The 12,362-nt window shown below is 47.0% G+C and overlaps 1 protein-coding gene across 5 annotated transcripts in view; it reads right to left on the minus strand.

The window, feature by feature from the left end:
• Positions 1 to 1,604: 1,604 nt before the first annotated feature.
• Positions 1,605 to 12,362, minus strand: part of MSI2 (musashi RNA binding protein 2) — a 228,420-nt gene continuing 217,662 nt past the window's right edge. For 3 of the 5 annotated variants that reach the window (XM_032200676.1, XM_032200674.1, XM_032200673.1), the window contains 3 exons: positions 5,664 to 5,872; positions 3,845 to 3,922; positions 1,605 to 1,879 (listed from right to left, as the gene is read on the minus strand). In XM_032200676.1, the coding sequence (XP_032056567.1) occupies positions 3,881 to 3,922; positions 5,664 to 5,872 (251 nt within the window). In that variant the 3' untranslated portion in view covers positions 1,605 to 1,879; positions 3,845 to 3,880. The remainder of the gene's footprint in view (positions 1,880 to 3,844; positions 3,923 to 5,663; positions 5,873 to 12,362) is intronic. The other 2 variants (XM_032200677.1, XM_032200675.1) reach the window with 1 other exon arrangement.

Genomic DNA, 12,362 nt, shown 5'->3' on the forward strand with positions numbered 1-12,362 from the left:
GCCTTGTTTTTGTTAAAGATGCCTTGCTCTACCTTGTCTATTGAACGTCTACATTAGTCTACTTGTTAGTAAAATTTACAAAAATAGGAGTGCAGCAGCTCTTTTTAACAAATGTCGCATTCAGTGTCTTATACTGGCTGTACCTAAAGTACCAAATTTATAAACGTAACAATTTAAAAAAATATTAATAAAACTTGTCAATATTACGTTAAAAAAAGAAGAAATATATCCACACTACAGTATGTTCTTAATGCCACCTACCATGTTGTACTTCTAGTTTGCTGTTGCAGGCCTATTTACCAATATTAAAAAAATTAAATTAAAAAATATCCTTCATAAGTTTCCTCCCCCAACAGAGGACCATATATATAACAGCCAAATATTAAACATGTGCAAATAGGAAACTGTCAGTTTTTCCCCTACCAGTCACAGTGCAATGATGTTTTATACTTTATTTTTTTAAAATTCTGTTTACAACTACAATAAATTAAAATCTTCCGTTGCTTCTAGGGTGAAACTTGTAGCACTGAGGTATTCCCAAAAAACAAAGTCGCTTTCCTAATTCGTTAATACAGAAAAGTAATGGATAAAAAAGGTAACGATGCAAGCTCTACCACCGCTCCGCCTGCAGCTCCCTGGGGCGGGGAGCCCTCTCCTCCCCGGGCTTCGCAGGGCGCTCGGAGCAGCTGAAATGACTGGACAGCAAGTGGATCTAATTCGAAACGACAACTAAGAACAGGTGTGCTTTGAACCTTAAATGCGTTAAATAGTAAAACCGTAGCTTCTTTTTCAGTCTTGGGAAAAGCAGTTTTTAAATTAAAAATACAACGAGACTGTTACTTGGTAAGCTGTGCACGTATGACTAGATAGTATGCTGGTATGACGCTAGGACAGTTCGAAGGTCTACCACACCTACAGAGCAAGCGAAACAGTGTTAGTCTAACGCTGGTGGGCCAGCTCTGGCAGTTGGTCTACACGGTTAAAACTTTACTTTTTTTTTTTTCTTCCATTTTAATAGAGAAACTGCCTCAGACTGACTCCATCACAAAAATAGTTTGTATTTCTCTTTCTTAATAGTTTATATGTAGTTAATGGAATTGTATTTACAGTATTTTTTTTTTTTTTTTTCAGAATTCACAATTTCAAAAAACCTTATATCACCTCTTTCAACAAAAAAAAGCACTTATAGAAAAAGGACGCGCCAAAGTCTGCCGTCCTTGCCTTATTGCCGAAAATAGATAGAATCAGGTGAACGAAGACACGTCACAAACGAAAAGAGGGGCTAGGGAACCCGCTGCCGGAGCGCGTGCCCGCGCCCGCCGTGCCCCGGCAGCGCCCAGCCCGCCGCCGCGGCGCTGCCACCCGCCCAGGTCTACGGTGCCAGAACTGGTGCCACCCGCTGAGACCCGCGGCGCCGCCTCAGCGTCCTGTAAGCAACAACGACTACGGAGAACGGGAGGAACACGGAGAGAGGGGAGGGGGGAAAAGGAAACGAAAGAAAACCCTTAATATAAACAGCTAGGCTATGGTTAGGCTCCTACGAGATACACAAAGAATTAGGTCTACGTGGCTACGAGGCTATGTCAAAACGCTACGAAAAAACGTGGGTTGGATAGGTTTAAAAAGGGGGGGAACCCATCGAGAAAATAAAACGAACAAGAAATGGATTTTATATACATACTTTTAAAAGCTGTTGTTTTTATAGTACAGCAGATTCATGAGATGATGAGAGAGATTTTAAACAACCTAAGTCCGTCGAGTGCCACCTCCAGTTTGTTTGTTATTGGTGATGATGTAGTGCTCAAAGTCTGATGATATCACCTAAACATGGGACCACTCAGAAACTTCGCCCTGTCTTGCCCGGACATCCAGATAGGCTCTGAAAGGAGAGGAGCACACACAGGACACAGAGGAGAGGACGGTCAGTGGAGGTTTTGAGACCCGACCGCGGTGCTCAGGCGCTGCCCTGCTCGGCGCCGTCCTGGCCATGCTGCAGGCACAGGCCACGGCTCCAGAGTGGCGGAGCACAATGCCACCACTTCTCCCTCCTACCCTGCACCTCCCCGTCCCCAGCACCCATGCCCTGTGCTCCTGTGGCCGGGCTCTGTCAGCACCAGCTGGGCTTCGTGGTGATCAAACACGACTCGATGCACTGGAAGAACACGAGGTGTTCCTCGGGCATCGCGCCCCGAATTTACAAGGCTCCTGTAAAATGAGTGTTATGTTTTTTCTGTTTTATTATATTTGTGTGGGCATGCTGCAGCCATAGGGTTGGAAATAAATATTAGGGGCTTCGGGCAGCTGCAGCGAGGTGCCCGTGCTGGCCGTGTCCCTGGGGTCACTGCCCAAAGCCGCCCCAACGCCGAGCGCTGCACCACGGCGGTAACTTCAAACCCGGTGGTCCTGGAGGAATTAATAACAAGGCTCATTTCCTCCACTCAAAATCTATTTCAATTAGTAATGAGCAACATTAAAAGCACTTTCTGTTTTTAAGTCATTAATGGCTTGAGTTTTAATACTGGCCAGTAAATGATGGTTACAATTTGATGTGTTGTGGTAAGTGTAAAATGATTACAATATATTAATCTGATGAGCACTGCCTTCACTGCAGCATTATTAGTTTGAATTATGATGTTCTGCTCAAACCTCTAGCATGCTTTGTGTACCACCTTGTTATTACACAGGCTGGTGGCCCAGAAAACATGAAGGATTCTGACAAATCGACCTGAGAATGCACACTGATATGTACAAATAATAACCGGGATTAAAGCAAGAGTGTTTATGCATTTTTTTTTGCTTTCCCATAAGAAATGCTACTTGGTGCACTGAATCAATTCATAAAACAATTTCAGGTAATCTTGTGTGTTTATGAGTAGATGAAGAGTAAATAGCAAACCCCTTTATTCACTAGTATTTAACTATACATCTATTTTTACGTTTATTTTTGTATTATTTAAAGCCTCTGAACATTTTCCACAGATTCCAGTCCCTTGACTAACTGTAGTCCTAATTCATACGCTGATTTTGAATGTGAAATTGATCAGGTAGTGCTGGGCTAAAGACAGAGAAAGTAAGGTTGTCACATATATTACATTTGTGTGTCTGCAACAAGAGCTCTAATGGTGAACTTCCGTGGTTTCATGGGCATACCTTCTAGTTTTCATTGACTGACTTTTCTAATCTATGCTATTCTCAGTGTAAGACTATTTGTTTGCAAAGATGAATATACCAAAGGCCAAAAAATAATAAAAAAATTAAACATTTAATTAACTCGAGCTTAGTTCAAAGGGTAGGAAACTGGCAGCGATCCAAGGATGCATTACTCAGGTAATGTCTTTAATTTAATTTGCTTAGCTTTAATTTTTTTTTAATCTTGATAATTGCTCTATGGTTACTAGTTACAATGTTATCTTTTAGCTGTAATATTTGGTACAGCACTTAATTAAGAATGATGGTTTATCTGTAATAAAGCAGTGGGGCTCGTCTATTTTTAGCTGAGTGCATTCATAGCGAATCTATAACCCTGACCATGATGCTGTCAACTGGCACTTGATTGCTTCCCCAAAGGTTTTTTGGGATCACCGTTTATTTCTGTGGGGTTTTGAAGTCTCCAAATCATTGCACGAAGTGTCATGACTATGAAAACGTATCTTTGCTGGGTTCTAGCTCCCGATCTGCCTTCCAGTTTCCAACCCATGAGATTGATTTAAATAAAATAAATCACAGAAAGGAATGATTAAAGGCCAAGGAAAGACGAAATGAAGATAAAAGAATTGTTCACTTAAAGTAAATATAAGGGAAATGGTAGTTTAGCACAAAGTACAAATGGTATATACTATAATACCTCCAAGTGAGATGGCAACCAACCATGTGTAACGTTTCAATGGTATCCATTTGTAAAAGCCGTTGCAATCAAAGGTCCCTAAAATTGTACAATTGTTAAGTTCATCAGTGCTCTATACATGGGAACAGATGATTATTAATTTTTGGCAAGAAATTATCAAAGGACTTGAAAGACTGTGTTGCCAGCATGAATATGTATTTCCAAAAGTTGTTCTGGTCACTAACGACTCCATGTTCTGAACTCTGGTTACCTTTCCAAGACCATCATCTTCTCATTCCCCCGGTTACAAAAATAAACTTAGGGTTTTCCCTTTTTTGTTTTTAAACCAGGGTTAGTAAATGGAGAGTGTTAAATAAATATATATGTAAAAAAAGGGCTACTGGACTCTTTGCAGTTATTGGGGGATAGGAGAAATTAAGAGGCTGCCAATCTGCAAGTCAAATACAAAATCAGTCTTTGAAGTATTAGTGCAGACAAATCAGGATATCACGGCTTTTATTGTGCATCTCATTACTTGAAAGATCAGGGTGTCACTGAGGTCAAAGTGACCAAGTTTTCCAGAACAAACAGGTCTTTTTCATCAAGCGAAAAATGGAAATAAGGGTCTTGGAAGTGGCAGTTTAAATTGGTGTAATAATATTGCACATTTTGTATGAGAATGGATCCAAGGGGGCTGTCAGGTCCCTTGCGTGTCCATGTGAGGAGCAGGACCAGGGCAGGAATGCAGAGCATGAGGACACGAATGGTGGGCAGCAGGATGTTTTGGCTTTTTGGGTACCAGCAGTTTATGCAATAAAAATAACACAGTTTCAGGAATTTTGTCTGCACTATGCTCCCACTCCCCCATTTCATCCAATTTGGTGAAAGGACAAAATTCTCAGTTAGAGGAATCTCGGGGGAGTTCTCTGTACTTTGACATGTTTACCTTACAAGAGGAAAAAAAATCTCAGCATTTTACCAGGAAAAAGTAAAACAACTTAATTTGCTGGTTTTCTGTTTCAGAGACTGACAGCCACTAAAGCAGTTCAACCACATTCATGCTAACACACACAGGTAAAACAGTGCAATCTGAAAAACAGCATGCAGCTTTGTTAAGCAAATTTCCATCGCCCATAATTAGTGAGCCTTCAGAACCACGCAGCATTACAGAAATACGTTTCCAATGACATGACAACACAACACAAGTGACTTACTTGCAACCTGCAAATTTTAAGGACTGTTAGTGACACCGTAACTGGCCTGAAGATGCCTGGGGGTGAGGCAGCGCCCACCTCCCACACTAACGTGCCCCCAGCTCCACACTGACGCCGCAATGGCAGAGGCTGGAAGCTCCAAGCCCAGACAGTCCCGTGCCACCAGTGGGATGTTGTGACCCCTGTGGGACACGGGCAGGACTGGTGTCCCTCTTTGTCCCCCTGCGGGTGGGAGCAGAGGCTTGGTACACTGCCTTGGCACATCAGCCTCAGCGGGCCGTTCAAGTGATGTGAAGACCATCTGGATAAGCAGAAGCTTGGAAGGCCATAATTATTAAATGTGTCTTTTTAAAATAAGCCACGTCAGGACCACAGAAGGCGTCAGACGAGCGTTACCAATCCGGTTTGCAACTCCAGCGGCTCTGGGGCAACAGTGTGCAGCTCTGCACCAAGCCTGTCAGCAACTGCAGCGGGTTAAGCACAGCGGCAGAGGCTACGGGCGTGATGCGCTACCCACTCCATCACTTAATAGTTTAAAAAACCAAACAAACCCCCCTTAACATCACTAAATAACGACCCCATCCCACCCTGGCTGGCACGCAGGGGCCGCGGCGCGTGGTACTTACGGCGATCCCGTGGCCGAAGCCGGAGCCCGGCTGTGGGCTGGCAGCGCTTATGTAGTTGCCGACGCCGGAGTCCTGGCTGGCCGTGCCGTAGAGGTCTGCGACGGGCCCGGGGCTGTTGGCCCCGGGGAAGCCTCCGGGCCGGGCTGGGTTGGAGCCTGCCGGGGAAGCGGGTGCGCCAAAATTCGGTTGAGCACTGTAGCTATTCAAGACTGGTGTGCAGAGAATAAAGCTGGGTATGAGGCCAGACGCCGGGCATGCACCGTTATTACAAAGCCAAACACCAGAATAAACAGCCTAGGCCCAACTTCTAACACTTAACCAAGGCCATGCGATAGGAGAGCAAGTACTGAATAATAGTCAGCCCGTACTACTACGAAGCTTAGAGCTCCAAAATATATATATGAATATATATAAAAAAAAAAAAGAACAATCATTCAACACACTACTGCAACCAGAGACTGGAGGTGCTCATTTTCACCAAATTATCACAAAATATAATAGATATTTTTCAACATCTGACTTGATGCTCATGCAGTAGTAACAAGTTCTCTAGGTCTGGGCACGCCGAGACAGCATTCACATCCCATGCAAACTACAAAGGAACTAATTTGAGACTACACATTGTGGTAATATTGATATTAAAATGTTGACAGCAAATAACTTCAATCACTTCTAGTAAAATCATTTTTGGATCCATTCGATACTTTTGAAAAAAAACCCGCCCTTTTAAATTGGTAAGCTGTAGAAATAGTTCAATAGTTTTTTGTTGTTGTTTGTTTTTTAATGGTATGGAATGGAACAGTTTGGATTTTTTTTTTTAATATATGAGCAAGGAGAGTGTTGTTTTGTTTATTGTTTTTTTTTCCTTTTGATTTGGAGAGCAAAGACCTACCTTCGTCTCCAAAACCATGCTTGGGACATCAACCAAAATTAAACAAATAAATAAAGATCAAAAGCAAAAAAGAATTCCAGAGGGTGTATGACAACTCACCTCCTAACGTGGAAGTAAAAGAAAATTTTATTTTTTTCCTCCCTTTGTAATTTTTTTTTTTTGAGACAGAAAAACAATGTAAATAAGAATGATACTAAAGAATAAATTTAGGTATTAAAGCATGTTAGATGATCAGGCTTCTGGCATTTCTCACAGTTGCTCTTGGATGTAAAATTTATGAGAAAGAGGTTTCAATGCAAAACAAAAGTCAGCGGGCTGGGGAGAGCTGATGGGGATGGCTGCTGGAAGCTGGAGCTACCCCCATGCCGTGCTGGCGGCCCCTCGGCCTGCACCCTGCACCCCACACCCTGCACCCCTCATCCCATACCCCACACCCTGCACCCCAATACTACTGCCAGGCCCCAGGGCCCCGTGGCTGCCCCGGCTGCACGAGGTGCTGCAGGTACAGGGGGAGAGAGGCCTGGTCGCACCGGCAGCGCTGCTGCAGCCTGCCCAGGCTCTGGCCATGTCCTCACAGCTGAGACTGACTAGCAGGGCACCCAAAACCATTCTAAACGCGGCACAAACAGGTCTGCTGCTGCTGGCAGGACACGGCCAGCCCTACCACACAGCCACCGTGTCCCTGTGAGCTTGCCCGAGCTGTGCTCGTGGTTGTAACCAGGCACCTTCACCTCCACGCTCAAGCCTGCACCAGGACTTGCTCAGCCTTCTCCCCCGGCCGCAGCTCCCTGCCTGTCTCCATTAGGCACTAAAAGGGTTTATAAAGTTTGATAGCCTGCAATAATCTCCTGCCCCTAGCCTGCAGCTCAGCACCAAGCCGATCAACTGCTGGGGTTTACTGGGACTGAACACCAGCCTGGGGACAAGCCCTGCTCACCCAGCAGGAGCAGCGCGAGGGAGGACGGTGCTCCTGGTGAGCTCTTTCCAAGACACAAAGTGAGCTTTGGAACAGACCTGCCTTACCAGCTGCAGAACGTGAATGAGAACTGGGGGCCAGCGGCCAGCCCAGAGCTGAGCTGAGGCCGGCACCTTGCTGGGGCTGAGCTGCCACCAGCCCTCCGACCGTCCCCACCATGCTGACCACGCAGGAGGCACGCGTTTCTCAAATGAACAGATTAACTACTCCAAAACCCATCAAAATGGCAACTGTTGGCTCTGCAGCAACAGGAAAGTAAATTTTGCAAAATAAATGATTTTCTGTGGCTCTAAAGTGGTAGCAGGGGAAAGTAAGTAGGTCATCTTAGCTAGCAAGTTAAATGAAATAAGGCATGAGAGAGTAAACAGATTATTTTGGAATTCACTGGCAAACAAAGTACCATTTTTTTATTATTAAAGATTAAATGTCAAGATAACATTTGGCCTTCTCACTCATGAAGAAAAATATCCAGCTGAGATGTTCAAAAGCCCTTTATTACTATAAGCTAGCACTTCTTTTCCCCTTTTCTTCCTCCTGTTTCAACAAAATGGATGCGGGTTTCACTGCCCAGTCACACAGAAAGCCCCGCATGGCCGCTTGTGCAAAGCCACGAGCCTCCAAGAGGGACACGGCCGCTGCGGGGAAGGATGTGCCCAGCACCTCGGGCAAGAAGGACGTAAGGACACACATCTTTTAAGAGACCAAGGAGACCAGAAGGTAGAGGGCAAGACCAGCTGGGGACAGCTGTGGTCTGGAACGTCAACAGAAGCACCAAACGTTAGAAAAGCAGCCCCAAATCACAGGGTGCAGCTAGTGGGGCGTGGGGTGCACAAAGGCTGGCATGGGTGCTCGTGTAACACGTGGCAGCAGCAACACCGGTGGCTGCATCGCCAGTTTACAACCTGCTTTTAATTGTTATACAGCAACACGTGTGCCAGTAGGAGGTGCAAAGGGTGACAACAGCATTGTTACTGCCAGGGGAGGCAATGCCAGCCCCCAGCCCAGGACAGTGGTGGGACAGCGCTGCCCTGCCAGCATGGCTCTGCCCTGCGCGAGTGGTTGCCTCCCCATGATTCACAATGAATTTCCCAGCATGGTTTGCTGGGAAGAAGTCCAAATCGTGACAGTAATGTGAAGACACAGTCCCCAAAACACACAGCTCTCATTTAGAGGTGCACGGGAGATTTAATTAAAAATCAAAGTTGGGGTGCAAGGCCAAATTTCTCTTTGCCGAAGCCCGCTAACAGCAACAGCATGTTGGGGCTGGCATGAATGCGCCTGTATAATGCTTTAAGATTCAATTTCAAGATGCAGTGATCAAATATTAGAGCGTTTCAAAACAGTACTGAAATGAGGGCAGGGCTGGTGAGCTGGGCATCCCTCAGCAGATGCGTGACACAAAGGCTGCCCTTGGGTTTGCACTACGGCGAGCAGGAATGCGGGGCACTGCGGCCAGCCCCACTGGAGATGTGTGGGGCAAGGCTGTGGAGATGCTGTGAGTGAACACCCCTGTGAACACTGCTGCAGCCTGGGACCAGGAGCAAGATGCAGCTGGGGCTGGTGCCCGCACGATGCTGGGGGCTTCCTGACGCTGTGCTGCTGTGGGCAGGAGCAGCGATCCGCATGGGGATGAGCTGCATCGATGCTGGGGCTCATCAGCCATCCATACGCTGCGGCATCTCTGCATCATTAACTCACAACTGCAAAACTGCACAGCTGACAAGGAGACATGCTCTGCCGTGTCCTGAAACCTCACTAAAGGGAAAGAGCAAACAGACCAGCAAGGAGCCAGAGAGGTGCTCCGTCCCTCCGAATCAGCCCAGCCACTGTCATTTACATCTTCAAGAACATCGGAGGACCGGCTGTCACACATGCCGAATGAGTTGGCGACTGTTTATTCAAACGTCCTTCTGATTGCGGGTATGTAATGTAAGGAAAAGGCAATTTTCTATCCGCTGAGCATCAATTTAATACTACACACTGATGATCACAGAAGTGACTGCAGAAGAACGCGTGGCACAGACGCACGCCCAACGCCCCGCTCTCTGCAAGCGGCTCCGTGGGGGCGCAGGATGCCCGCTTTGTGCACCGCCTGCTAAACAGCTGCTTGCAAAACTTTACAGGAAGGGCTGGAAGCTTTCACAGAGCTGACACTTTGCTCCAGACCCGATACATGAAATAGAAAAGCTCTCATAATTACCAGGAGACTAAACACTCCTCAGAAAGCCTTATTTTAACGATTCACTCAGCCATGGCGAGTTGCTAAATATTTGTCTTCTCACAATAGCTGCACTGAAGCGCACCTCGAGCTGGAGGCAGTTTTACGAGCGCTTTGAAACAACAGCAAAGGGACCTTGAACGACTTTCCCAACATACAAAATGCGATGCATTCGGGTAAGAAATGCCTGAAAAGAAATTTGTTGTACACAAACCTATGAATAATCTGAGACTAACATAAAGAAGGAAACAAAACAAAAATCCTCCGGACTCTGATACCGTTTCAGTCCTCAAAGGAAAATGAAGACACCGTGGAGACACAGATCTGCAGGACCAAGCTCCTGCTGTCAGCTCGATCGCAGCAGGAGCTGTCCAAGAGGTGTGTGCCCCTGCACACGGGAGCTCCTCTCTGGGATGCATTCGGTGCAACCCTGCACATTCACTGCACCCAGTCCTTGAGCACTGCTGGGGCTTCCCAGGCAGAGAACCTCCTGCACGTCTTCCTGCCAAGCTGAATAGGAATTTGAAGAGAGTTTTAAAATGCATCCATAACCTCAAGACAGTGCTTCAATGAGCATGGCTATTTTATTACTAACTCGTCTCTGCGCCCTTCAGCAGAGCCGGAGCTGTCTTTATCCACACCTAACATGCGTGTAAGGTACTTCTCAACGCACCACTCAGACAAGTGAGTTATGTGAAGCAGCCAACAGCTGGAGCCCACAGCGAAGCTGGCAGCTCAGGCTGATGGAGAGGCAGAAGGCTCGGTGCTCCAAACACTGCTGGGAGCAGGGACGGAGCTCGTGGGAGCTCGCTTATTAAGCACCTTCTCCTACAAAGCGCCGTGTTAGAACAGCCCTTGCTCGTACATTAATCCGCGTTCAACAAGAAAGGTCACTATTGAAAGATAAACTCTCTTTCGATGAACTCTTGAGAAATTTCTAAGTCAGGATTCATTATGACATTTGCCTTAGCAAGTGGTGTATTGCGCTGAGCAGGATCCAAACGCCTCTCTGGGAGGGGAGGGAGCAGATGGGTAAAGCACAACAAGTTGCATGCTGAAATCCCACCCAGAGCAACTCGATTCAGCTGTAAATGATGGAGGTAAAGAGGGAGGGGAAGGAAGAAAAAAATATAAGGATTTTGATATTACTGGCCTACAAAGAAACCTTGCATGGTCCTGGGCTTATGATCAATCCTCTCAGGGCTTAGTGAATTAGCCATGGCAACGAAACAACACTCTTAAGCACCCCTCAATTACGCTGTTTCAAAAGCAAGCCAGGAAATACACGCAGGGCTGTGAGGCACTGCCTAGGGACCGCTGCTCTGGCACACAGCCACATGCAGCACTGAGTTACAACCCTGCTCCCCCTCCAACAGCACCAGAACCTAGACTTACATACACTCAAAGCTTCCCAAAGTGATTAAAACCCTTAGCATTTATTGTCCTCAGGACAGATTAACTCAGGAGCTGATCCAAAGCCGCTACACATCCTCTGTTTGTGCACCAAGCCAGCAGCCACGCCTGGACCTGGGCAGCTGGAGCAGAGACCAGGCGTCCACCGAGCCTGGGAAGAGGGCTCAGCCCCTGAGCAAAGTCAGCCCAAGGTGGCAGCAGTGGGAAAAGAGGTCAGTAGAGCAGTCTGTTCTATATGAAATACCATGTTTGTGCTTTTTTTTTGCATGTAACACACAAACATTTCACAAGTTAGGGAAACAGGAATGTGATGAGCAGTGCAAAATCCGTGGCTGCCTTCCCCGCCACTGCATGCAGGCAAGGGAAATCTCAAGTTTGAAAGAAACCACCAGATGATTTACTGGCTTTCCTCCTTGAGAAGAGGCAGAATACTTCAGGATGAAATATATTGCCCTGTTATCGCAGCCAGAAATGCATCTCGGAGCTGAGAGCGCAGCTGAGCGCCGAAGCAAGCCGGCTGGAGCCGCCGCAGCTTCTCCTCGCCCGCAGATGTCCCCGTCCCCTCCCGCAGGTGTCCCCATCCCCTCCCGCAGATGTCCTGGTCCCCATCCCCTCCTGCAGACACTGGGCTGTAAATCTGGGCCCACGCCACCGCCCGCGCTCGCCCCAGCCGTGCATCTGTAAGCACTACAGCAGCGCTCCCAGAGAACCGCCTAATGGCAATCAATCACCTCCCGGGGAGGGCTCATTATCCCTGGGCAGCAATTAACACTGGTGAGCTGATTTACTACTGGCATTGCTACAGCAGAGTCCAACCACAGAGGCTGGCGGAGGTGTTACTCAGAGCAGGTGCTGATGTGGAGCACGGCATGGAGACCGGAGCGACGTGCGTGAAGAGCAGGAGAAGAACGAAGCACCCCCCGTGAACATACTCTAATTTAAAAAGCGTGTATCTGTTTGTTTTTGCAAGTGGAGCAAATGGAAGAGGCTCTATAAAAAAAATATTTTAAAAACCAACCCAAGTGGAAGGGATTGTTCAGTGCCAGCAGTGTGGAATTGCCACCGGGAGGAGACGTCCCAGCATTTTCTACAGTTCTTCCTACACCTAGTGCTGGTCACCCACAGCACGCTGTTTCTCCAAGCTCTCCTTGCTCTGCTTCATTCCACCAGCCCCGGCGGTGCCTTTCCACACAAACAGGC

Source organism: Aythya fuligula, chromosome 20 (assembly GCF_009819795.1).
Source record: "Aythya fuligula isolate bAytFul2 chromosome 20, bAytFul2.pri, whole genome shotgun sequence".
Lineage (NCBI taxonomy): Eukaryota > Metazoa > Chordata > Aves > Anseriformes > Anatidae > Aythya > Aythya fuligula.